This window comes from Xiphophorus hellerii, chromosome 16 (assembly GCF_003331165.1).
Source record: "Xiphophorus hellerii strain 12219 chromosome 16, Xiphophorus_hellerii-4.1, whole genome shotgun sequence".
Classification (NCBI taxonomy): Eukaryota; Metazoa; Chordata; class Actinopteri; order Cyprinodontiformes; family Poeciliidae; genus Xiphophorus; species Xiphophorus hellerii.
In genome coordinates this window covers 16,202,443-16,229,240 of record NC_045687.1, presented here as the reverse complement: position 1 = coordinate 16,229,240, position 26,798 = coordinate 16,202,443, and the positions used below count along the sequence as shown (strand labels likewise).

Sequence of the window (26,798 nt, the reverse complement as noted above, 5' to 3'; positions counted from 1 at the left end):
CGGCGATGTCACAGAGGAGAACACAGCGGTGGGATTTAGGATAATGATCCGAACCTTTTGGCTCTGCTCATTAAGGTATTCTTCTCTTTATTATTTCGGTTGGCAAACAACATCGAGGTATTATTGTAATAGTACTGCATTTGTGTGTCACTACATAAATGCATTAGTGCTTAATGTATTGATTTTACCTCAGTATTCAATTCTAAAATAGTCTGCACCTTTATGGTTGGGACAATACACATGTTTTTTTGTTTTTTTTGTTTGTTTTTTTAAACATGATGCTGGGGTTCATGAGCATGTACAGTGTGTGTTAACTGCGAGCAACATGAATCACTTTTATCATGCGTTTTCACTTAAACGTTGAATAAATTATATTGTACCAATTAGACCACAAACCCAACAGGTCTCAATCGAATTACCACTATAAATCCGTAAGACTGTATAGTAAAAAAAATAACATAAAAACTTTGAAAGTTGATGCGCTTCAGTTTTAATTATAAAAAAAAAAGACAAACGCTGTTCTGGTGGTGTGTTCTTGATATTTGTTCATTTACACTCCTCTAGCTAAAGCCACAGTTTGCAGAAAGGTTACAGTAAAGCTAAAAAGAAATAATAAGAATCATATGCATACTGTATGTGCATATTCTGTGGCACAGTGAAGACAGACATCTCTTAGATTCTTAATGTGACCAGATGATGAATAATGTTGCAAAATTAATAAAAGAAAAAACAAACAAACAAAAACAATGAATCCTTTCTAAAACTTCTTTAACCCTTGATGAAGAATATGTTATGATTTGTTGAATGTACACGCATACATACAGTAGATACACACTGCAACAACACGGTAAAACATGGCGGTGTCAGCATAATGCTCTGAGGTCTTCGCTTTTAAAGATGATTAAATCATGAACAGCAATCAGTTCTCAACCAAAATCTCCAGGTCTGTTTCAATGCTGTATGATGAAGAAAGCGTTTACTTTAAACCAGATCCAAAAAATAATTCCTTCTTGTGAGGAAAGTTAAAGTTTTAAAACCCTAAATCTGCTGGAAATATGCAAAAGAGGGCTGTGGACAAGAGATTTATTAATAATCTGATATATTTGGAGAACTTTGTAAGGTAGCAAAAGGTTTATTGCATCAAGTTCTCTTAAATCACAGCATGGTAATCCTGTCGAGCTGTCGGGCTAATCCTACAAAACTCTAATGGAGTGTGTCAAGTTTGCATAGGATTAAGTGTGGGTGAGTCTTTGTGTGGGTGTCTTTGGGACTGTTCACCTGTCTGTGATTTATTCACCAGTTTCTGCCAGACAGGCTGACCCCTTTTTTGCACCGGGTGATCATATAAGCATGAAAACGTTTCAATTTTTGTTTCCATGAGTTTTTCCTTCACTTTGTAGCTGAAGATGGCATCCAAAAAGCAAAGGTAGGTCAATGTGATCTAATGTAACGTGAGTAAATGTTGCATGTTGTATAAAACATTTTAAGGCAGACATTGTTCTAGATGTGTTTCATTAAACATTTGTACAACTGGTCATAACTTTTACCAGTTCCAAAAATATTTTTGGTTACATAGAAAGAGCTTTTTTTTCGTTTGTTTGTTTTTAAGTGAGAACATCTTGGAAGTATCTTCATAGTTTGCGCAGAGAGATTCACTTTTCTCAAAATTAAATCAAAGACATCCCAAACAATTTACATAAAAAAGTCTACACTGACATTTGTATATATGTGAAGGTTTCCGTGATGATTTATCGTCTGTCTGTGTCTATAGCAGATCGAATGAGGCACTGGTAACCACAAAGATCAACAAACCTGTGCAAAAGGACAAAGAAAATGTAAGTATTACAATGTAAAAATCCAGTAATTCCAGTAGAAATACTAAATAGTTTTATTAAATAAAATAAGAAAATAATCTATTTATACAAACATAGGTCATCCAGCAATTGGGAATACATTGTATTTGTCAATATGGATCTCAATTTAATAAAACAATACCATTTATACCAGGGACAAACCGTTCAGATTTGGCCTTCTACCATTAACAATATTCCCTGTGGACGTGAAAGTTGTTGTGTAATATGAGCACAACTACTTCAGAGTTATAATGTGAGATCTGCATGTGTTTTATCTGATTTATGCTGCCATAAATGGCTAAAGATCAGCTCGGTGTATTTACAGTCCACACAAATCCCTAAGTCAGGCCTCCTCAGCCTTTCTGCTATTGATTTCTCTGCCTTGTGCTCCAGCCACAGATTCATTGCCTCTGCAGTAGTTGAGGTTGCATCTACAGACACTGGAATGCACTGACTATATGTGGTGGCTCTCATTTGATCAAGTGTGATTAAGTTTAAAGTATGTGTGTGTGTGTGTGTGTTTGTTTCTGTCTGTGGCCTCGGTGTGGGTCAGATGGTACTTAAGTAAATTAAGAGCTCTTGTCAGGATTAAAAGCCTCTCCCACTGGGTTTATTGGATTGCATGTGTCAAAACACCCAGCTTGGCTGGGATGAGCATGTGGTGTGGTGTTTGATATTTCAACTAAGGAGCTAGAATTATATCTTACTTTTTTCTCTTTTTTTTGCGAAAACTCTTGTCTTTTTCTCTTAAAGGAGCTCAGAGGATGTGTTGGAGGCAAGCAGAACTCCAGCAGCGCTCCTAGGACTGCTGGTGGGAAAAGCAGCAAAGGAAGTGACTCGACAGCAACTGGGAGTAAAGCTGCTGGTAGAAGAGGCAGCGGCAGCCACCAGACAACCAGACCAACATCAGAACCAGCAAAACCAGCTCTCCGCCTGCGGAGCAGCCGCAGCTTTTCCTCCCTGCAAGCCTCTTCTCTGACCGCCGCTCCGTTCATGAGGAGCAGCCGCTCACTCAGCAGACTTGATGAGCGGTCCACTGGTAATTGCCCTGTTTACTAGTTTCTACTAATTATGTGAGTTTTCTTAAATATGTGCGATCCATTATGCAGGGGTTATGATCATTTTCAGCAAAATAATATTTGAGATGCTTTGATATTTATGAGGTTTTCTGATTCCACAGAAGATACATATTATACCAGTGCAAGTTCACAAGTAAGAAAAGGACAAAGTACTGGGAAGAAAACACTGGATTCTGGGAGACAATCTTCTTCGGTGGAGAGAATTAGGTAAAGTTTAATTTTTTTTAATGAATATTTAGATTTTGCGAGTCTTTCTTCAGTGTTTTCTTTCTGAAATGCATCTTTTTTGTGTCCTTACCATTTTTAACATTACGCAGCAGCTCTACTCCATCCTCCTCCTCTGTGGTCTCGACTGCCATATGTCATCACCAGACCACGAAAGAAAAGAAGCAGGTGCAATATATACTTTCATTTTACTGCTCATCTGTCGTTTAAAATTGCACACATGGATTCACCGGAAAGTTAAAGAAAAAGAAGGTTTTAATTTTTTTTAGCATCACAGTGAGTCAAAATAAATCGAGACAAAAAGATTTAAAGAAAATATGACGAAGGTTAGCCAGAATCCAGTACTCTGGAAGAAAATCTGTGCATTGACCTTAAAAGGAATTGAATTGATTTGGAGGACCTTTGCCAGGATCAACAGAAAAATTAAGATGCAGAATATAGACGCCTATGCTGAATGTGAAAGAAAGGTGAGCTTAAACCAAGCATGAGTTTAAGGATATGGACTGAGTTATTTAAATTGTCTTTTATTCAAAGAGTTTTGTTTGTTTTAGGGATGACTCCTGATGGAAAAATGTGTTACTTTGCAATTTGAAAAACTGTATTAAATGGTTAATCATGGTCTCATTTGGTTACATGGGAAATGTTCATTTTACCTGGTGTGTACACCTTTAAGATACACTGCAGATGTGTCAGGGCAAGATGCTGGAAATTAATATCTTTTTCTGTTATCACAGATCAAAGATGGGGTGTACACACTGTGTGCAATGACCGCTGGACTGAAGCACAACTGGGTGCAAGCAGTTTTTAAAAATGTGCAGCCCAATCGTACACAAAAAGACCAAAGGTAGGCTTTATGTTATTCCCTAAGGGACCTCGTTAAAGTTGACACAATTTTCCGGTGCACTACATTCTTTTCATTTCAGATTTCATTGGGTTTAGGAATGAATTTTGGAATAAAATGTGATAATTGTAATTTGAGTTGACATTTAACCCTTTGTGTGAGGAAGTGCAATTCTGTCTCCCAGCTCCGTTGCAGAGAATGAAGAAGAGGAGCTGGAAGACTGCAAAGAGTCACGTGAACAAGAACTGACGTCTCAACAGGAGCTAGAAGGAACGCAAAGCCTGGCCGATTTAGACCCGTCATCCCCTCGCCCCCCTGTTTCACCCTCTTCTCCACCTGCAAATCCTCCACAGCGGGTGGAGGAGACTGAAGAAGCCCAGTGCCACCCTCCTGTGGAAACCAATGAGACTGGTGAGATATGTCACCAGCCCAGATGTTTGTGATGTTGCATTAAGAAAATAGTAAAGTGTGAGATCTGTGCTAAAATTGATTGATAACGTGTGGAATATGTATTCTTTAGTGTTAAACGCATCAACATTTTTCTCAGTGAATATTTTTTTTATGAAACATAAAACATTTGATGAGATTAACAGGTGGTATTGCGACAGACGCATCTATATCTGTTGAGGGATTCCAGAGCGACGACTCGTCTTCAACAGTGGTGCTGTCTGATGGTGAGGATTTCCGGAAACATGCAGGTACAGAGACAGCAGCTGAGCAGCCGCGTTCACAGGGCTGTGAAACTGAGGCACAGAGGGAAGAGCAGCAGGTGTTGACAAACCCCACATGTGCAAAGGACCGTGCAGCACTGCTCAGTCAGCAGCAAACTGGGCAACTTGTCAAAGAGGTGAGATTTTATCTACAACAAAACTGCTGCAAACTGAAAATCTTGTATAAAGTTCAATGGGACAAACAAAATATGGATTATCTTGTTTTCATAGAAGGCTAGCATGTTTTTATTTTTTTATTTTTGCTTTTATTTCTCCACAGCTGCAACAAACACAAAGAGAGCTGTCACGAATCCAGCAGCTAAACAAGAGTTTGCAGGACGAGCTGCAACAAGAACGAGAGATTATTTCAGAGAAACTTCTTTGTGTGCAGGTAAAATTAAGACTATCAGACATTTGTATGATTAACCTTGCGTCAAATTTATCTGCATCCCTGGTATACTTTCAATTTGAATACATTTGCTTTGAGGCTAAAATGTGTTTTCAGTAGATACCACACAGTTGCACTGATACCCATAACGTTTTTCTTTAAGGTAAATCCAACAATTTCTTTTCCCTCAAGTTGATCAAAATTTCTAGGAATTTGCAATTAGTAATCTAATGGTGTTTTGGGAGCACAATAGCAACCTGTCTCAATAGCAACCCGTACATTGCTAGGAATGCCATTAAGAAAACTTTTACGGTCCCACCATCACAAACGTAAACCTGTGGAGTTTATTAAGCTCAGCTGGGCTTTTAATCGAAGCTGTGTGCTTTGCTCTGCTGAGATTAATACTGAACTTTTCCGAAACCCACAGTCCAGGTGGAGTTAGGGTGAAACAAAGGACGGGTATGAGGAAAAACATCTCACACCTACTGATTAGACATGATGGAGGATCTGTGATGCTGTGGACTTGTATCTTTTACAAAGAGGAGCCATAATTAAGTTAAAGGTCTCTATTGTGCAAGTTGTAAGACTGAAATCTTTGTTCTCCTGATATGCTCTGCAGAATGACGCCAATTCTTCTTCAGAGCAAGCCTTAACCTTCCAGCGACTGCAGAGGTTAAACCACAACCTCCGCATGGAGCTTGAAGAGCTGAAGAGGAGCCAGGAAGAGGCCAAGGAGGCCGAGCTGCGGCGAAGAGTCGACCTCTTGGCCCAGCAGGCCCAGCTGCTGGTGACCGGGGACGCCACCGCGCTCGCTCAAATGCACCTTGAGCAGGACCGCCAGCGGTTTCAGGAGCAGCAGAGGGAGTGGGAGCACAGCGTGACCTCCCTGGAGGCCCAGCTGAACGCCAGCGAAGAGAAGAGGAGGGAGACAGAGTCCCAGGTGGCCCAGCTGCAGCAGGAGCTGCAGAGTCAACAGAGCCTCCAACAGGAGGCTGAACAGCTTCAGAAACACCTCCAGGAGATGTCTGGCCAGCTTCGCGCTTACGAGGACGCTCAGGCCGAGAAAGAGGCCCGCCTGCAGAAGCACCTCTTGCTCCTCCAGGCGAGTCAGGAGAGGGAACGAAGGAGCCTGGGCGCCAGCCTGGCTCAGGCCGAGCGACACTCCCAGGACCTGAGGGACAAACTGGAGAGGGCCGAGCAGCAGCTGGAGAGCCTCAGCAAGACTCAGACGTGGACCAGACAAATCGAAGAGGCGCAGCAGCAACTGCAGGAGGAGTTGGCTCATACAGTGTCAGCCGTGCAGCGGCTGCAAGAGGAACGGGAGCAGCTGGACCGTCGCTGTGAGGAGCTGCAGAGCCAGCTGTCAGAGGCAGACAGAGAGGTGGGCAGGCTGCAGGATCGCCTGAACACAGAGGAAACACACTACTACAACCTGGAGCACTCATACGAGAGAGCCTGTGAGGATCTGCAGGTTGCTTTGGGGAAGGTGCAGCAAAGGGAGTCTGAAACACATGACATCCGGGAAGGCTATGAAAGGCTGCTGGACAGCAAGGAGCAGGAGCTGAGCGAGGTCTTGCTGAAGATGGAGGTGTTGGGTAACAGCTTAGAGGAGACAGAAGTGAAACTGAGCGAAGTGATGAGAGTTTGCACCTGCTCTTTTCCTCAAGGCAGACAGAAGGGTCAAGACAGACAAACTCTCGAGGCTCCAAACTCTCAGTTGACGAAGGTCTCTCAAGAAAGCAACAGCAAGTCTCTGGAGCACGCGAGATCCCGCTCCCGCTCAGTGGATGCATCATGCCAGCACCTCACCGCTGCCGGAGACGACTCGGAAAAATTCATGTCCGTAATCCAGCTGCTTGAAATCAAGCTGTTCGTCACCGAGGAGAAACTGAGAGACATCACCCAGAGACTGGAGGAGCAGCAGGGTCACATCAGCTGCCAGGACCCCCAACTCTGCTCCCAGCTGACCCAGAGCCGAGCCACGGCCCAGCACCTCAGCCTGCTGCTCCACAGCCAGGCCAAGCAGAGCCAGCGTTTTGCCCAGGAGACGGAGGCCCGCTGCAGGATGCTGGTCGGCAGGTTTCAGGTGGCTCTCAATGTCGTCCAGGCCTGCGGGGAGAGGCTTCAGGCAACTCCCGTCAACGCCCTCGACTTAGAGAGGCAGCTGGCCGGGGTCGCTGGCTGCCTTCAGCAAGGGGAGAAGGATGCTGAGAGACTCCAGCAGGAGGCACGCAACTTGAGCAAAGAAGAGGGCAGGATCCTTGGCAACGAGAAACTAGTTGGAGCTGAACAAGAGATCGTTTCTAGATTCGCCAACACCCAGCCTTCACATGGCATGTCGGACGTGGGGAAGTATTTGATCAAGGAGCTGTTTGTTGTGGAGAAAATGGTTTCTGTCTTGCAGAGTCAAAACGGGATTTGCGAGCTATCTGCAGCAAAAAAGGAGGATAAGGTCGATCTGGTTCGCAGTTACAAAAACTTGATCTCCAAAATCTTGAGCCTAAAAGGTGAAGAAAGGATGGAGTCCAGAGGAACCGGATGTGACGGCGGTCAGCTTCTAGAGAGCCTGATAGGAAAGTTCTGTGCTGAAGCCGAGCTCATTTACGCTGCTCTGAAACTTCAGCAACAGAGCGTTATTCAAATAAACAGTCATGATCAGCGGGAAGGCCTGGCAGACATCAGCCCCTCTGAGTTGTCTCCTTACGACGAGCAAGCTAAAGATTCAGATGAAGCTGCAAAACAATGCATAAAGAAGCGACTTGAGGAGAAAAAGGTAGAGGAGGAGAGAGAAAGAGGTTTGTTGGAGCAAATCTTGTCTCGGCTGCAAAAGCGGGCAAAGTTCTTATGTCAGGTCTGCCAGGAGCTTCCTGTCAACCACACCCAAGTCCAAGAAGGTATGAACCATAGCGGGGACGATGTTTCTGTAGCCGATCTGACTTTTTTCCAGGAGCAGGTCAAGTTGATGTATTTGTCTGACAGGCTTTATTTAGACACAAGACAAGAGTTTCAGCAAAGCAAGGCGTCACAGAACAGTTTGCAAGATCTTTGCAAGGAGCAGGAGCTTGGCAGCGTGATGGAAGAGCAGGAGGCTTTAAACGAAGCCTTCAACCAGCTTCAGGACGACAACTGCGTGCTGAGAGAGGAGCTGGAGCGGGCCGAGCAGAAGATAACGTCGGTGGAGACTGGGAACCAGAAACTGCTGGAAGACATGCAGAAAATCGAGGGTTGTCACAAGGAGCAGATACAGAAGCTGGAGGCGGAGTTTCAAGAGAAGATAAAGGAACTGCAGCAGATCCACGAGGAGGAGATGAAGCAGTTGCACGGCCACTACTCCAAATCGTGTGTTTCTAAAGAAAGGCAGCACAAACTGTGCACAGAGGAGATTCCCATCTGCTCTCTGTCTGACCAGGCTGTGGCTGAGCGTAAAGCACAGGAGGACGAAACCAAAGAAGCTGATGGAGCCACTCTGAGAGAAGCTTATCTGAAAGATCTGGAAAAGCTGCAGGTAGTACAAATTTTTTCTCATTAGATTTTGAAAAAATGTTTTCTCTGCTGGTGAATATAGAATATCTCTAAGGACATTTCAAGCAATTTCTTAGGAACTGTGCATTCACCGTGTCTTTGATGGATGAGCAGAGTACAAATGGTTGTTATTAAACTAGGTCTCAACTAGCTTTGCAAACAATAAACATTTGTACCTGTTTTATATGTGGACTTTGACTAGGTCATTATATTGTCTTACTGTAAAGCAAACTTCCACTCCAGTATTAGAACTTTTTCAGCCTCCACTGGGTTTTCCTCTGGGTTTCTCATCCCTGTGAAAGAAAGGCTGCCCCTAAGCATGATGCTGCCACCTCTGTGTTTTACTATCTTTCTGACTCATTAACCTTCAAAAGCGGGAAAGTAGGGAAATTTGAAATGTTGTTCCTGATATTGGATGATTTTGAAATGAAAAAGAATAAAGAATTTACATTTTTATTGTAAGAGGAAAAACTGGAAACCTTTGGCTTGCAGAGTAGCATCTGGACAACTCCCTGGTCCTTTGCAGCAAAGCAGAGCCGGCCCTAGGCATACGCGAAACGAGCTGCTGTTTGGGGTCCCTCAAACCTGCAGGGGCCTCTCACACAAATGTGTGAATTTTAACACAGACTATAGCTCTAAAATGTTAATATTTGCTTATTGAAAATGAGAATGCTATTAAGTTTGATTTGAGTGGTTCAGCATGTAGATCAATAAAAGTATTTCAAATAGTTCAAAATGTAAATGTAAGAAGGAATTGGCAAATTTACTTTGTGAAAGCACAAAGAACTGTTGACATAGTAGCAAGTTGATGCTACAAGTTTAATCTCTGAGCTAAGTTTGTTCACAATTTCCTCTCATCAAATACAGAAGTAATCTAATTGGAGATTTTAGCCGCATCTGGCGCAAAAACAGAGGCATCAGCACAAACAGGTATCACCCGTTGTCCAGCAAGGGGGAGGTGGAGGAGGGAACAATTGAGTGTTTGTTGTTCTTCTCCTGAGGTTAGAGGTGCAATAATGACCAAATTAATCATTTCTATTTTTAATATTATTTTCTGCTTTAGCAATAACAGAACTGTCCGCTTAAATCACCTTTGTTGCAGCCAAAACTAGTTTCCCCATTTCGCTACAGGCTTCGTGTGATCTTGGGTTCACTGCCATGGAGGAGATGCACAGGAAGATCATAAAGGACCTTCAGCAGGAGCATCAGAAGCAGGTAGCCGAACTTCTGAGGGAGAAAGACCAGCTCCTGCAGGAGGAAACTGCTGCTACTATGTCCGGTAGATACAGTTTTATCATTTTGTCTGTCTGGTTCTTCTTCTTGGGAATTGTGCTAAGCAATTATTAATAATAGAGAAAAAATAACTGTAAGCCTCCAGCAGCAGGGATATGAAAGTGACTTGTATTTTTTACAGCCATCGTAGCGATGCGGCGAGCTCATAAAAAGGAGCTGGAGAGAAGCAGACTGAATCAGCAGATCAGGGAGAGTGCAGACGTCTCTGAACTCCACGTGGAGTACGAGTGAGTTGCCAGAAATGCACGTTTTGGACCTCAAATGTTCCCAATATATATTTTTTTTTAAAAGAAGAATTGTAAATAATTGATTCTCTGTTTCTCTTTATTTGTCCAATAATGTCATTTTCTCATTACGGCTCTCTTACTTTCCGTTTTTGGTTTATAAATCAAATAACTGCCACCACCTAATGCAATTTCCTCCCAAACTCACTTAGCTCTCCAACATCGTCCATGCCTCTGCTTTTTCTCATTTGCAGGAAGGAGATCCAATTATTGCAGAGGGAGCTGGAGGTGTTGTCGGATCAGCACACGAAAACATGCCTGGAAAACTCTCAGCTGAGCCAGCAGCTGCAGACCGAGAGGGAATCAGTGATGCAGTACCAGCAGGAAAACCAGGAACTCAAACACAAGCAGGTGGAAACATTTTCTTTTCACTTAGAGTGCGTAGACTCAATATTAGTCTTACAAAAATGTTTTATTTCTATTTCCTGTCAAGAGAGAGCCAGAAGAAGTGACTCGGCTACCAGGAAGCCAAGCACAGTCTGATGTTTGCCAGATGGAAGTAGGTGTCTATAAAGTTTTGGGAGGGGTCTAATAAAGCAACATTTAAAACAAAAAAGAAAAAAGAAGTCATATTACCATTAATGTTATATAGTATGTACTCTGAAAATATGCACTAGTATGCAAAAACAAACTAATGTTTTATTGAGATTATATGTGATTGTCCAAATCAAGGTAGCACGCGAGAACTAGGAACAGATTCATCAGGAAAAAGCTGGAATCATTTAACTTGGAATAAAAGGCAGTAGTTCCTTTCTACTGTGGCCACATGCTTGTTCAGGATAAGGAACTATTTCAAAGCTAATGACTCAATGTAATCAATCGCACTTTATTTTATTGATAAACTTACCTAGTCAAACTTCAGCTGGTAATCTGTAGCAGAACTTAAAATTAAGTGTTTTCACAGATGCTTTCCATCCAATCTGATTTTCCGCTATTTAGCAAAAACAAAACAAAACAAAACTGGCAGAAACTTCAGTCTGTAAGTGAATACCAGATAGAGACAAACTCCAACAGACTTGTAGCTTAAATTACTACTACATGTGGCTCTACAATGTTTCAACTCAAGAGGGATACATAGAAATTTCCAGATTTTAATAGTAAAAAAACCCCCAAACATATTAATTAAATCAACTTAGCGTTGATATCTCACATGAAATCCCCAAATAAATGTTGTATGAAACATGAGGAAATGTTGAAAAACTCAATAGTTATGGTATATGTGTGACACTGTATGATGTTTCTGTTGTAATAGATGATCCTGAGGGCAAAGGAGGCAGAGATGCAGCTTCTCAAACAGGAAGCGATCTCACTCAGAGAGGACTTAGAGATTGCTCAAATGGTAAAAAATCTTATAAATTTCAAATTTTATCAACAGGAATTATCTCTGTTACTAACAGAAGTTGTTTTGTGAATTCTACATAAAACCCACAATGCATACTGTATTATTATGTACAATTCCATATATTATAGGACAAAGTTTATGCGGAAAATAAACTGAAGTCGCTTCATACAAACAACTACAACGAAGCCAAGTTTGCCACTTGGTCTCCGAGCAGAGACGCTTCAGCACATCGTGTTGGTGAGTAAACTCTCACTCTGTCCTCATTTTAAAAGATGCAAAGTATTGTTTTATTTATTAAATAACTATAAAGCTGGCTTCACGCTGCCTTTTCTGCCACTTTGTCTTTATTTATAGATGACTCTGTGAAAAACAACCCTGCGATCAAAAAGAAAGAGAAAACTTCCTTCCTGCGTCAAATACGAGGATTCAGATCAAGGGTAAAAATCAACACAGACTTTTTTGTCATTTGTTGTTTTTGATATATGTAATTTACATTTGATTCATTTTTATTCTATTTACTAAATGAAAAATGGGATTATGATACTTTCTTCACATGACTGAGTTCTGTATCTATAGCTGGTTAGGAATGGACCAATTTCAAGATTTGTTTAGCTGCACCAACCTTAGGAAGGGGCTCTAACGCTCAGCTCAACAGATCTAAACTATTATTCCTGTTTTCCTCTGTTTATGATGATTTTCCAGCTTTTTGTTTCTTCTTTTTATGTTTTTCAGAGTTTAAAAGACGGCCTTTCTACCCAAGAAAGGATGAAGTTGTTTGAGTCATCCTGATTTACAGGAAGCGAACTGACGTCACAGGAAATCGTCATAAATCTGTTTAAAGGGATGCTTGTGTTATTGTTCCGTGGACATCATGTCGTGTGAGGTAGTTGTGTGAAGTATGACTTGAAGGTACGACCACTAGAGGGAGCAAGAAACGGGCTTTATTCCTCTGGCACACAGAAGCTCCGTCGGGTTTAAATTGTACTGTACATATGTTGGGTTGCAGCTTCTCATGGACTTTGCAAAATAGTAGACTTAACACTGATGTTTTCATTAAAATGGTTTATTGCTCCTGTTGTCTGGAGTTATTGACAAAAGTCAGAGTCACTAGAAATCCAGTTGCTGCAGAGTAATCATCAACTAAATAAATTAAAATCATCTAAATAAACCATAAATGATGACATTTAATAACCAATTACCGCCATAATTTAAAAAATCTAAATCTGATCAATCAAGATTCATTATTTTTCATTTTAAGCTGTTTTCATTTTCTAGAAAGTCTAATTTTGTTATGACAGAGTTTTAAATTGGCTGCCTTCATAAAGAACATTACATTAAAAATCAAAACAGTTCCTTAAACACCATATATTCTGAAACCACTCTTGGATTCTATGTCAGCCTGTTCTACAAAACGCAGATTAGTTAAATATTTGTATTTTTAATTTCCCTTTGACATCAAAAAAATATATTTTACTTGAATTGAATTGATTGGGGGAAAATATTAAATGAGATTATTATTATTTTTCCAAATCTTTTGTTAAAATAATTTTAAAATAGATTACTTTCTATATATTCATATGTGTATACATATATATTACTTTACTGTTTACAAAAAACATGTTGCAAGTCAAATGTGTGCATGAAAATCCACATGACGGTGAAATTTAAAACTTTCCAGTTAAACAAACAAAGAAGCATGATTAAATACAAAGAGAGCAGTATAACAAAGTGAAGAGTTTCAGATTAGCTGCATTAGCGATGTGTGAAGTGAGAAATAAAATTAAATAAACGTTTAGCACTTAAATCAGTACCTCTGACACTGAAGAAAGTCCAGTCATGGTAAAAGGAAAATGCTCCCTTTGTCTGTTCTCGGATGTAATGTGTACAAAAATCACAAGGTACATATTGTACTATTTATTAAACAAACATGCAGGAGAAATTGAAAAGTTTTTGGAAAACCAAGAAGAAACCTAGGTATCTGGATATGTACAAGACAGAAACCTTGTATAAAAATGTTCTTGTGAAGAATATATATTTTTTCAATATGATAATATTAGGTAATTCTGTGGTTATGTTTAAACAGAGTAGAGACCTTCCACAGTTGCAAAAATGATCTGAAAATTGATGCTGGAGCAACTGAATACAGACAAAGAAAATAGATAAATTAAATTAAGTAAAGTATATAATTTGTCTCCAGACAAATAGAAAGAACAGGTCTTGCCTCCATCGGTACTCACAGTAACACCACTGAAATCTTTTTTTCTGAATCGCTACGAGTTGCTGGGTGGCCTCACAGCCGACATGCTCCGCAGATTCGAACTCTTCTGGATGGCGCTTTGCACACCTCATGGTGTCTCCATGACTGATGATTGCATTTAGGGACAGCTGGCGCTCTTCTTCATGAAAAACAACGCAAATTTCATACCACAGGGGGTTTAGTTGAGCTTTCAATTTGGACGCCAGATTTCTCCTCTTAATTCTTTTAAAACAATGGGATATAAATGATTTTTTTTTCAGACACGATTTCAGTGAATCGTGTGCCAGAGGCTGTTCAGCACGTCTCTGTTCCTTAGAGTCATGTTGCTTCAGAGAACATCGCACCTCATTAAAACCCAACACTCGGCCTCCTTTCTTCGAGACCCCCACTAGGGAAAAACTCAAGTCATGTTAGCTGACACTCTGAGAACGTATCCACTCTGGAGGCTGGGTTTTTTTTTAATGGATGCTCCACACTTCTGCACCTGCAAGCAGAATCTTGATCTGTTGGGGTTTGGTGTGTAAAAGCTTAAAACGCCACAAACAGCACCACCTCTGAACTTTCCTATCAAACATTTCTACACTTTGGCAGCTTAAAAACACAAACCAGGATTGAGGAGAAAATATAGTTACTAGTTTTTATTAAGGGATTGAAAGTTGTCCACATGTGTAAGATGAAGGCAGATGTAGGACTACAGAAATTAATTTATTCAGGATTTTTTAGTTTGAAAACATGGCAAAACATTGTATTCTCTAATTTAAGAATTCAACATATATTTAAAGATTTACATACAGTGGAGGGCAAATAATTTTATATTTCTTTTGTATACACCAACACAAAACAGTGCTTGACTGCGAAGTGGAATGAAAACAGGGTTTTCATGTTTTTTCGCAGATAAAAATTCAGTGGCTCATGCAAATTTATTCAGCCTCCATTAACCAGAGAAGCAGCCCACAGGCTTATGGTTACTCTGGAGGAGCTGCAGAGATCCGTCTTTGCCATCCAGCCATGTTGGGGAAACTTCAAACATGTGGAAGAAGGTGCTTTGGCCAGATGAAACCAAAGCTGAGCAAGAAACCAACACGGCGCATCACCCTGAACACACCGTCTCCACTCTGAAACACGGCGGTGGCAGCGTTATGGTGTGGGAATGCTCATCATCGGGTGGGACAGGGTTCATAGACTTTCTCCATTCAGTCTGACTGAGTTTGATTGAGCTAATGTGCAAAAAAGAATGAGCAAGAATTTGTAGCTAAAACTGGAACAAAGGTAACCAAACAAATAGCACACTATTAAAATCTTTATATGACAAAATAAAATAAAATCCCCACCACAATTATGTGCTGTATTTTCTACGTCAAACACATAAAACCCTGGTTGGAAAAGGTTTGTGAATATTTAGGGACACTGTGACTAAATGGTTTCATGTTGCAGTCACATTATTTCTTCTTCCTTCTAATAATAATATGTTGATGCTTATGTTATGACTTCAACTAAATGTAAACAGCACAAACTTACGACAAGTTTAATCTCCAGGGAAAAAACATGTAATCAAGTCATTTGCATACAATCATGTTGTATAGATAGATTCACATTCAATAATCTTAGTAAATAAATTAACACACGCTGAATGGAATAACAAGCCCGTCGTATCACACATGAATTTGCTTCAGCTGGATTCTGCATTCCTACATGTGGGATGGATTGCATGTGTGTGGGTGTGTGTTGGTGTGTGGGGGTGGGTGTGGGTGGGTGTGTGTGTGTGTGTGTGTGTGTGTTATGAGCACCTGCAGGGTTTCTTCTAGCTCAAGCTGCCCCACCAAACCAGGTCTTCATGACTGATCAGCGGCTCAGGTATAAACACCGGTACGCAGGTGCATCTGCTCGGGCTGTAAAAATAAGTGGCCCATTTAGCCAAGCAGAGATCAATTACAGAGACCAGTGCAGAGGCTGTTCTCGGATCGGTGAGTACAGCCTGTTTCCAGAACCAAACCTCCCCTGCTGTGTTTACTCTGCAGCTGAAAGGACCTCCCGGATGGTCGTTTTTGGCTTCATGTATGACGCTGTGGATAAAACGTTCAGCAAAATTAAGTTTATTTTTGTTTGTTTATTTTATTATGACATTGTTTAAAAAAAAAAACAACAACAAAAAGAGGAAATATCTAAATAAATCAGGTCCAGAGGAGTGTGACCTACATGCAACTTGTTTGCTCAAACTTAGATTTATCAGTGTTTCCATGACAATGGATAAATCCCACGTTGTTCACTTAGGACAAATATAAATTTGGCACCTGGCTGGAAACAGCAGCCTCTGCCTGGAGGATGATGCTCCTGATTGATGTTTGAAGAACTCGCTGTAATACTTATCTTATTCTTGTCAATTGTGTCAGGAACAGACATTTGGTTTTTTACAGATTTTCTTTGTTTAAATCGTTCTTTGACCCTTGATACTATAGGATACATGTGATCCAACACATGGGTTTATAAGGTTGAAGATCAGAACCTTACATCTCTTGAGAGATTTCTTTACAAACTATTTATGATTATTAAAAATAAAATTACACTGAATTAATCACAGCAAGATAAGACTTGGGTTCCACCTTGCTGTGTGGTCTCACAGCATCAAAATGTGACAGTATTTCATTTTCATTCCACAGTCTTGATCAGAGGGACTGGAAATTTTAAAATAGGAACCCTAACGTAGCTGTTTCCCTGGCGTATAAGAGGCTAATTTCTCTTGGCGACTCTTCAAATTGGGAAAGCATGACAGATGTGAGATGACGTCGATAGGCAAGGTTTTGCTGCCTTCATGGACGATTGTGGCTCACGGGGAAGAGCAGGAACTGGAAAGTTGGAGTTTGACTCCAGCTTTCTTGTGTCACAAGTCGTGAAGTTACTTAACCTCAAGTTACTGCTGATCTGTGCTTCGGAGAGCGAATGTGTACTTAAGATTCCTCTCGCTGTTTGATCCAACTAGGCAAAGCCAGTACACACTGGCAAAAGGGCTTTTACAAAATCTGGGTACCAGTAAATGGGCCAGCAGTGTTTTTATTTAAAAACAATTATTTATTTCATTCAAGACTTTATCTCTCTAATACAAATGTGTATTTTTCTACATTTTCATCAAGATATTGTGCTGCTGAAGTGAAAAATCTTCATATTTTAAGGATTTTTACACTTCTTTACTCCGGGTGCTGATAAACATCAAAGATGGTGATGTACCGTATATTTCTCTGAAAAACGTAAGGAAATCAGTAGGAACACACCTGTGATTATTTTTGCATGGTTTAGCAAGTTAAGCTATTTTCAAGGGGGGGAAACAAGTCACACTTTAAAAGTTTATTTCACAATAACAGTAGAAAAAAAGATACTAAATTAATACTTTAATAATCTAGACAGATTCTTAAAAAAATTCTCATTTTATTCATCATTGAGATTACAATGTTTTGTTGTGTTTTTTTAAAACAGAGCTTTAAGATTTTTTATATGTTGTGATTTTCTTTCTACAACATTCTTTATATATTAATTTTGAGTTGATTGTGTTGTTTTCTTGAATTAGTTTGGGTTTTGTGTCTCAAAATATATTAAACTCATGACAAAAGGTAAAAATTCAAATGTAAAGATCTAATGAGCGCTTTGAGTATAAATTTGTTTTAATAACAACATTAAAATCTACCAACTAACAAGGTCATTTGAAAATATTTTTCTCCCATCTTACATTTGATGGTGTAAAACCTCCCAGCTCTGAAATGGATAAAAATAACCAGACGTGTGCTGGTCATCTGAAAGGTGATCAAGTGTGACCAACCGTTGAAACTGGCTGAACCTGGCCCAGTTTGTGCTGCTGCAGTGAGGAGGCCTTTAAATAACTTGGTACACAACGGCGAGGCTCTGGGTTTACTCCGTCCCGATGGCACCCTTTACATCATCATCCCCATCTGGTCTCCAAACGGAACCTGTAACCCATTTACAGTTCTGACAGTAACTTCGTACAGTGGACGTCTGCACAGGAAGCAACAATAGTTTTCAAGTTGCTTTAAAATGTTTCTGTGGTTTTCTCAGAGTTACTCTCATTTATGGCCACTTCAGACTAAATTTGAGATAGCTCCAGTGTATTTTAGTGTTATATTTAGAGGAGCAACATCTTCGTTTCCTTCAAACAAGCTGAACTCGCAAAGACAAAATAAATCAAATTCAAGTGATATGTTTTCCAGTTTGTTTTTTTATCCATAAAAGAACAATATGAAACAATTTAGTTCTGCGTGATGGACACGTCGTCCGGGCAGAAATGTTTCCTTCTTTGTCTGGTAGAGTCAAACTTTATACTTAAGTCCTGCAGTAAAATGGAGCTTTGAGACTCGCCAAAGAGTTCTGCATTTAGGTTCTTGTGAAGTTAGTCTCCTTGGCAGAAACGACTTTGTTCTTGTTGTTTTTGCAAGAAAACGAACAAACTCATGTGTGCATTTGGACATATGGAGAATACAGAAGATTGTTTTCTTATTTCGAACAGAATCAGTACCAACCTAAAAATTTCAGCAGCTCCTTCAGTGATGCTCACAATCTCTTTAAAGGCATCCCTGAAGTGTTTTTTTATAAATTTTGCAGAGTTTTAGTAAGCTTCATAATGTCGCTGTTGCCTTCAAGTTTATTATTATTAATTGTAGGCATAGATTAAAAGAGACTGTGTGCTGTAGAAAGACTTGCAACCAGGTTGTTGATTTATTTTATTTTTTTTGCAGCTTCTTCCTGAACAGACTTGTCTAATACATTTTAAAACCCTTCCATTTTAACACGGGAGTCCATCTTTTAGAACAAAATAACAAATATATTATGGAAAATATTAAACTTAAAGTTAAGAAAGCAGCTATTTGCAAGTTCAACAGGAACATTTCCAATATCCAAATGAGTCTAAATGGAAACCAAACCAATCGCTCTGGAAGTCTTTTCTCTGTATTCAAGTACCTTATAGTGAAACCAGTTTCATAAGAACAGTCATCATGTTTAAGTCACGCTTGCACGCGTTAAACCTGATGGAACCAGTTGGTCCTTTCATCAGCAGTTCTCATCAGCCGACCATCAACACTTCACCGAGGAAGAGCGTGTAGTCATTTCCAAATGCCAAGTATCTACAGTGACACCGTGAGAGGGAGGGGGAGGACCAGAGATGAGCCGTGAGCAATAGTTCACTAGATGTGGGATACGGAGTGGGATATGCAGCAGAACAAGATCAGATGGCAGATATACTAAGAAAGTGAGAGACACGTGGAAGAGGAGAGACTGCCGGCCACCGCTGCTGAGAGGATAAACTGTGACGAGTCGAATTGTTGATTGGACCGGACCAGCAGGCCATAAATTCATTTAATTAGTCCGCTGTTCTATTTTGAGATAAAAAAAATTACGATTTCAGAGCTTGGCTGAAGTATTTCTGTAATTTATTTATTTTTTATTTTTTGTCTGTTTCTGGACCCCTGGACATCAAGCAGAGAAGGACAGGCTGGGACCCTCTCCAGCTCTGGTGGAGAAATAGATTGTTTTAAATCAGGCAGAAACATGAAGATATTAACTGATTATTTACTTTGCTTTCTCGGGATGATAGAGTGGTTTTACCCTTAACAGAAGAGAAGAAGAGAAAGGAGCTTGAAGAAAGTCATGCAGCAATTTGGCTAGTGAAAAACAAAAACCTGGAAGCTTTGGAAAAGAAGGAAAAATAAAGATCTGCTTTTATCAAGAACACATGAACAAAAGGTAAGTTTTTCTTTTGATAACACATCATAGTGAGGATGGATTTATTGTTGGATTATTGCTCATCTCACAGCTCAAATATATTTCCAGTAAGAACAATTCACAGCTTGCCGTCTCCTTAGCATTAATGTAACAGCACAGCAGGCAGAGTGTGATTTGTGAGAAAGCAGACGAGCTTTGGCACGAAGAAATTAGAAAATAATATCCCTCCGAAACTCACATTCTGCTTCCTAGCAACTAGATGATCAGGAAACAGGAACTATTGTTTAAAAACATGCAAAAAATAAAAATAGGTTGTTATAATTCAAAGAGTAGTTTGACACTTATTTGTACTTGTCCCAGTACAGTGAATTTGTCCCTGCCCTACTTTTTTTTTATTACATGCACCTGTTAAATGAAGGGTAGAAACGGGGAGTTATCCAAGCTCCATGATGGTGACACTGGCAGGACAGACTACAGGACTCCACCAAGAAGCTTTGTTAAAACAAATTTAAAAAAAAAATACATATGTTGCAAACACAATGCATTTATTTGATGATTCCTTCATCATTAAACTGATAAATATGAGAGAAAGCAAAAAGATGGAATCATATTTTCCTATTTTGCTAGGATGACCCACATATTAGTGTTCAAGTTCAAGTTAGAGGAACTGGTTTTGTTATGCAAACCAGTTTCTCTTTTTTTTTTTCTAACAGCTTTTAGAAACTAAATTAGTCTCTCCATTTACAACTCAAACATACAGTATGTCTAAACCTAAAGGGCGGCTTTTAGTAAACATTTGCATTTTCTTACTAAATGCCATCATTCGAATGGATACTTAGCCATTTCTCCACCAATGTGACCCCTTAAACCTTCTGCCCCCTTCCTGTCTGGAGGCCAGCAGATGTCCAGATATTTTCTCGTCTTCCTATGTTAATATGAAGGAAACTTTTAGGATGAAATATGTATCTACATTTAGTCATTTAGACTAAATGTAGACCAGTCTGTTTTACCCAATAAACCATTCTCACACTTCGATCCACATTCTTTTCAAGAACCACAAACTTCAACCTAACAAACAGAATGCTTTGTGGAAGCAGGTCAACACAAAGTGGTAGTGGATTGTCGAGTGAATAAAACAGGAAACCAGATGTCCATTTATTTATTTATTTATTGTTATTTTTTTACAAATTAAAAAGAAGTCCCCTAATTTTTGTCCAATTTATTAAACTCTTGTCAACTCCTCTCTTGAACTCTTGTTCTCTAGCCAAAGGTTAAGTTGCAGACGTGAAGACATTAACTCTTAAAGCTATTATTACAAAGAAACTGGTGATACACGATATATTGGCATCAACACTGGTATTGGCTGATGATAGCCTTTTTTTTTAACAAATCAATGTCTGCCCAATACGTGAAACTGGGCCGATATTATCAACCGATATTGATTTCCATCTTGCTGCCATTTGTGTTTCAGGAGCTGGAGGGTTTGGCTATGTGGCATTTGTTCAGTCATGTAACTAGTAGTGATGCAGTGCAGGATTACGGGATGTTTAATTGAAGCAGAGAAGCAGTGCAGACATTGTGGTCGCTTTTACACTGTGTCGAAAGTGTAGGGAAATATGTATAGTATTGGTAAACAGCATTATCAATGTCAGATATTGGACATTGACATTGGCCCAAATTTTGACATTAGTGCAACCCTAAAAACAACATATAAATTACACGTAATACTAAGAGTAAAATAAGAATTTAATGGGGAATAACCCCAGAAAATTCAGTCAAATAAAATTACTTAAAAAACAAATATTGAGTAGTGAAGATTGAACTAGTTTCAGTGTTCACATATTAGCTATTTTTTCAAATTAAATGTAAAAGGTCTAGTGTTAATTATTTTATTATATGGAAACTATTTCAAAATGAGAGAAACGATTGTAAAATTATGTTAGCATCTTACTGAATTGCAGTCTCTGCAGTCTCTCAAAGTTGAACAGATTATGCTTTTTCTGAATTTTATAAGGATGCCACTTTGTTGGCCTGTTATGTAAAATTTTAAATGCTTCCTTGTACAAGGACATCACAGACTTTACAACTATTTGCAATAGTTGATCCCAGTTATGCAATAAAAACAGAACATTTGTGTTTATGCGATGGTTCTAAAAAGTATTCACTCGTTGTTCGGATATTTCACTCATCAGGTCCTACCATAAATTCTCTATTGAATTGAGGTCTGGGCTTTGACTAGGCCACTCCAGAACATCCACCTTGTAATCTTCAAGCAATTTCTGTGCACCTCTATATGGAAGATCCAGGTTGTTGTCTTGCTGGAAAATAAATCAGGGTCACATCGCATTGACAGCTTCTTGAGCACAGACGGGGGAAGCTGGTGAGAGTAGAAGAAACGCAGGGGGAAGGGCATTACTTTAGGAAAATTTGTTAGAGGCTACAAGAGAGTTGTAATATGAAAGATAAAACAGGATAGAGAAGGGAGACGAATACTTTTAGCTCAATACAGAGTGTATGAATAAAATAAAAGTCTGATGAAAAGATTAGAAACTCCCACTGGAAAGTAATAATCCTCACTACACTATACCACAAGCTAACATGGATCCAGAGCCTTCGGGTGAAATAACCTAGTTTCAAACATATGAAAGAATGTCTGCAAGAATAGCATTATCTTAGCTTCAAAATGGATAATCTGACAGTTTTTTTAAAAAACCCTCAATTACTACTAACTCACTTAATAGTAATTAGATGCCTGAAACTTTAAGGGTAAGTCAAGTTAATCATTTTCTAAAGCACATACATGGTACTGCGGTGTTTTAAACCGTTTTTTTTTCTTACTAAATGTCTTTGGTAATCACTTTGAACGTTGCCATCGAACCACTTGTGTCTGAGCTGACCTCTGTTTCAATACCCAGTTTTCTGCCTCATCTTTTTTTAGCCCCTATTACGTTCCACTTCAACCTCGCAAGGGAATCACACAGCCTCATCGTGGTACTCCAGTGCCTCTAATAGTTGTGCCAGCTGGAGGAAAAACAAGATACGTCACATAAAGTGGCAGGGCATTGAATTAGCTGGCTATTTCTGTACCTTGATGAGCTTTGAAATGTTTATAGTATGAACCAGAGTATTTCCGATCATGCAAGAGGAGAAACGAGAAAGTCAGACACATATCAATGCCTTGATTGTTGTTGAAAGGATGTTTTGGAGGGCAAAGGAAAAAGTCAAAGTTTGAAACTAAAAACACTGAAATATGTCTATCACAGTTATTCAGAGAATGAAGACTGAACATTGCATTTGAAACATTTGGACTAAAAGGACAAATCAAAATAAGCGCCTTCAGCTGGTTCAATGATTTTCATCACACTCTTAGTTTTGGTGTAGTTTGTCTGTTCCATCTTTGTACTTGGTGATAATAACATTCTGCCTGTCCTTTCCTTCCCAGAAGTTGACGACTGATACCAAGTTGTGACCAAACAGAGCTGTGCACCTCTGTGAGAGGGCTCAGCTGTGCATGAGCCAGGCTTGTTGCGTGAAGCCCCCCTGGCTGCGTTCCACTGCGGCATGAGCGTAGGAAGGGCCCACCATCACCACAGCTTTCTGTGCTCTGAAGAAGAAGGACTTAGACTCAGCACCATGCCGGCCGTGGGCAGCTTTGGCAATGGCAAGATCCACACAAGACGCAAAGGCCACAGCCGGTTTGTCAACAAGACCGGCCAGTGCAACATCCACTTCTCAAACATGGATGAGAAATCCCAGAGATATATGTCAGACATTTTCACTACTTGCGTGGACATCCGCTGGCGGTACATGTTCCTGCTCTTCAGCCTGGTGTTTGTGGTGTCCTGGCTGACGTTCGGCTTGGCCTTCTGGGTCATCGGCCTCCTGCATGGTGACATGGAGAACAACAGAGAGGATTTTGTTCCCTGTGTCAAGCAGGTAAACAACTTTGTGACGGCCTTTTTGTTCTCCATTGAGACCCAGACGACGATCGGTTACGGAGCTCGCTACGTGACGGAGGAATGCCCAGCGGCTGTCTTCATGGTGGTCTTTCAGTCCATCATGGGCTGCATCATTGACGCCTTCATGATTGGCGCCATCATGGCCAAGATGGCGCGGCCAAAGAAGCGTGCAGAGACTCTGCTGTTCAGCCACAATGCGGTGATCGCCATGCGGGATGGGAAGCTGTGCTTCATGGTCAGGGTTGCCAACCTGAGGAAGAGCCACATTGTAGAGGCTCATGTTCGGGCTCAGATGGTGAAGCCCCGCTACACAGAGGAGGGCGAGTACATCCCCCTGGATCAAATCGACATGAACGTTGGCTATGATAAAGGCACCGACCGCCTGTTTTTGGTCGCTCCCCTCACCGTCATCCATGAGATCGACGAAGAGAGTCCCCTGTTTGGCATCAGCAAGCAAGAACTGGAAATGTCCGACTTCGAGATTGTGATCATCCTGGAAGGACTGGTGGAGGCAACGGCCATGACGACGCAAGCGCGAAGCTCTTACCTGCCGTCTGAGATCCTGTGGGGCCACCGCTTCGAGCCTGTCATCTTCGAGGAGAGGAGCCAGTACAGGATCGATTATGCCTACTTTCACAAAACCTTTGAGGTGCCGTCCACGCCCAGGTGCAGTGCCAAAGACATGGAGGAGAGGAAATTCCCAACGTCTGGCGCCAACTCCTTCTGCTACGAGAACGAGCTGGCCTTCATAAGCAGAGATGAGGATGTGGATGGAGACACTGAGACGGAAAAAGACAAAAGTTGTCCGTCGGAGCTAACCCCGACTGACCGCATTCAACCATCTTCTCGAAGAGAATCCGCACTTTAACCTTTGTCTGCTGACAGAAGGGCTGTCATGGCTGAAGTGGGTCGGCTTGTGAATGTCATTCTGCAGACACTGGGACACCCATGAGGACATCTTCGTTACAATTTGAAGATCAGTGGTACACCATGCCTGCCACACAAGGAATAAATTCAAAATGACACGGGATGCACAACTTTTTCTTCCTTTTGAGATGGTTCATGAGCTTTATTAGATGCAAACTAATTGAAAACTGTCCTACTGACGAGGATCTTAAATCTGAAGTGCATGAAATCAACATGGTTTTATATACAGTATATATATATGTATGTATGTATTTTGAGAAAAAACTTCACAGCTTAAACTGGACCAGATGCAGCTGCAAAATGACAAGGCTTTGCAGTGAAGCTGATTATTTAATTTGTAGACTATTTAAACAGATTTTCATCTCAGCATCATACCGTACAACTGCAAGACTCAAAGTCATGCCAGTAACTTGATAAAAGGGACAAAAACGTAAATGATAAATTAACTAGAAAAACTCCTTGCTACAAGTTAATACACATCTTAAAATCACCCTCAGTCACAAATACACAAACGCACACGCACACACACTACCTTGAGCTTTTCCAAATTGTGTCACCTCATCTCAAACCAGTCCGGACCTATTTCTAACTCACAAAACTTCTTCCCACTTCACCATCATCCTCTACTTTGTGTTGTTTTATCACAAAATCCCAGTTAAGCACATTTGTCCACAATGTACACATGTGGTGTATCATGATAAGATGTGTTCTTACTAAAAGAGTAACTGCTCAGAGCCAAAATGCAACAAATACCAAATCGCTAAAAATGAAAGATAATGTCTTCTTTAAAAAATGTTATTTAGCTAGTGTAATGCAGTTGTAGCATCTTGTAGTTGTTTTTATATTAATCAGGACATGTCATCCAACCAAATGGCCGCCAGGGCCCCTGAACTAGTCCAGCAAAATGTAAGACTGTGCCAATAACGCTGACCTCTAACATAGAAGCTTCCAGCTTTCAGAAGAATTACACAAGGGGCCCTTCTGCCAAGGAATCACAACACAGTTTGCTGCTGAAGACGGTTTCACAGTATGGGAGTCAGGGAAATATAGAATAAGCTTTTTGATTGTTTGTTTGTTTTACCTCTCTTCATCTTTGATTATAGAGGTGAGGTGGCATCTCGTTCAGCTAATGCCCAAAGTGCAAAAATGCAAAAAAAAAAACTACACAAAAACAAGGAAAAATGTTATGAAACACAAAATGATCAATTATAGGAATAAGAAAAGAAATATCAAGCATGCACATTTTTAATAAAAACATCCTGATCCTTGAATATTTTCCAATAAAACACAGGGTCCACTTTTTGATAAAAATGGGTGCTGTCGTTAAATTGACTTGACATCATCGTGTCAGGGGAGATTTTATGTTGTCCTGTTATTTAAAATGTGCAACATTGCAAGATTTGAGCAGTTCTCATCACAATCTGTTCACATTGGAGACAAACCATGCAAAAAAAAAAAAGAAGAAGAAGAAAAAAGACCAAAACAAAATCTGAAACCTTCGATTTGTTGTTAATGTGAATTGAAGGGGGGGAGGATATTAACTATGTGTTTCATACTTACTGTAAGTAAGACTCCTGATTTGAAATGACCTGCTGATGTAACTCCAGATCATTTGCTGAGTTACATTTGACCCCTCCACAGAAACAGACGCTTTAAACCCAGGCCCTAAACCTCATAATAGACGCCTAAAGTACTGTTATAAGACACTTTAAACTGTTCATCTTCGCTGTTTGTATTTCTTATAGTAGATAAGTAATAAAGCCTGTAGTTAGGACTCCTGATTTTCTCCCTGGCTGAGACGAATGACTTTCTCCTCACCGTTAGTCAAACCAAAAGCTCTATGTGGGTTAGCTTTGTGCACCTGATGCCCATTTCAGCAGATTTGGGTTTTTTCCCCCCAATATATATATGTTTCGCTGACTTGTGCTGAAAGCAGCAGAACCGGCTGTCTCTGGAAACCAAAGGGTGGCTCCTCTGCACTGAGGTCAGATCTTCCTGAAGAAACACAAAAGTTTAAATCTGTACAGCTGTCTGGAAAACATTTTGTAAATAGTTTGTTTATTCCCCCCCCTCCCCCCTTCTGACTTAAAAGTGAAGAAGAAAAAATAAAGGGAATAAAGCGTAACATTTTCTCCATATATTTTTGCTTAAAAGATTGAAAAAAAATGTGCAAAGATGATTTATTTGTTCTTGATGTCTTCCACTGAATGTATCCCAAATTGATTTTATTCTGATTTTTGCCTCGTTTCGTTTTGCTTTGTTGTGAGAAAAAACAACCTGGAAATGCACAGAGTACAAAAGAAATCTCCAGATTACTATAATAAAATACCACGAAGCCAACCTCTCTGCCTTTTCTTCCTTGCAGCCAGACACCACAGCGATAACAAGCACCTG

The 26,798-nt window shown here is 40.2% G+C and overlaps 2 protein-coding genes across 3 annotated transcripts; both read left to right on the top strand.

Annotated features, from left to right (window-relative positions):
- The first annotated feature begins 130 nt into the window (after positions 1-130).
- Positions 131-12,610, top strand: LOC116735728 (myosin-14). 2 transcript variants are annotated; one of them, XM_032587790.1, is made up of 18 exons: positions 131-1,426; positions 1,772-1,835; positions 2,607-2,892; positions 3,034-3,139; positions 3,253-3,325; positions 3,892-4,001; positions 4,183-4,409; positions 4,607-4,845; positions 4,989-5,099; positions 5,716-8,601; positions 9,750-9,897; positions 10,033-10,138; positions 10,390-10,546; positions 10,629-10,694; positions 11,448-11,534; positions 11,666-11,774; positions 11,892-11,974; positions 12,270-12,610. In XM_032587790.1, exons 1-18 carry the CDS (start codon positions 1,407-1,409, stop codon positions 12,324-12,326), a joined length of 4,935 nt encoding a protein of 1,644 aa, XP_032443681.1. In that variant the 5' UTR covers positions 131-1,406; the 3' UTR covers positions 12,327-12,610. The 2 variants fall into 2 exon arrangements, with proteins under 2 accessions (XP_032443681.1, XP_032443680.1); XM_032587789.1 differs by having other exon boundaries at positions 3,250-3,325.
- Positions 12,611-18,926: 6,316 nt separating this feature from the next.
- Positions 18,927-26,744, top strand: kcnj12b (potassium inwardly rectifying channel subfamily J member 12b). Its single transcript, XM_032587791.1, has 2 exons — positions 18,927-19,539; positions 22,961-26,744. Exon 2 carries the CDS (start codon positions 23,080-23,082, stop codon positions 24,343-24,345), a length of 1,266 nt encoding a protein of 421 aa, XP_032443682.1. The 5' UTR covers positions 18,927-19,539; positions 22,961-23,079; the 3' UTR covers positions 24,346-26,744.
- Positions 26,745-26,798: the final 54 nt, after the last annotated feature.

Coding starts and splice junctions, on each gene's coding strand:
- LOC116735728 (XM_032587789.1), top strand. CDS start 1,407: ATGGCATCCAAAAAGCAAAG. Junction 3,140..3,249: donor TCTTCGGTGGAGAGAATTAG/GTAAAGTTTAAT, acceptor AACATTACGCAG/CAGCTCTACTCCATCCTCCT. Junction 9,898..10,032: donor AACTGCTGCTACTATGTCCG/GTAGATACAGTT, acceptor TATTTTTTACAG/CCATCGTAGCGATGCGGCGA.
- kcnj12b (XM_032587791.1), top strand. CDS start 23,080: ATGAGCGTAGGAAGGGCCCACCATCACCACAGCTTTCTGTGCTCTGAA.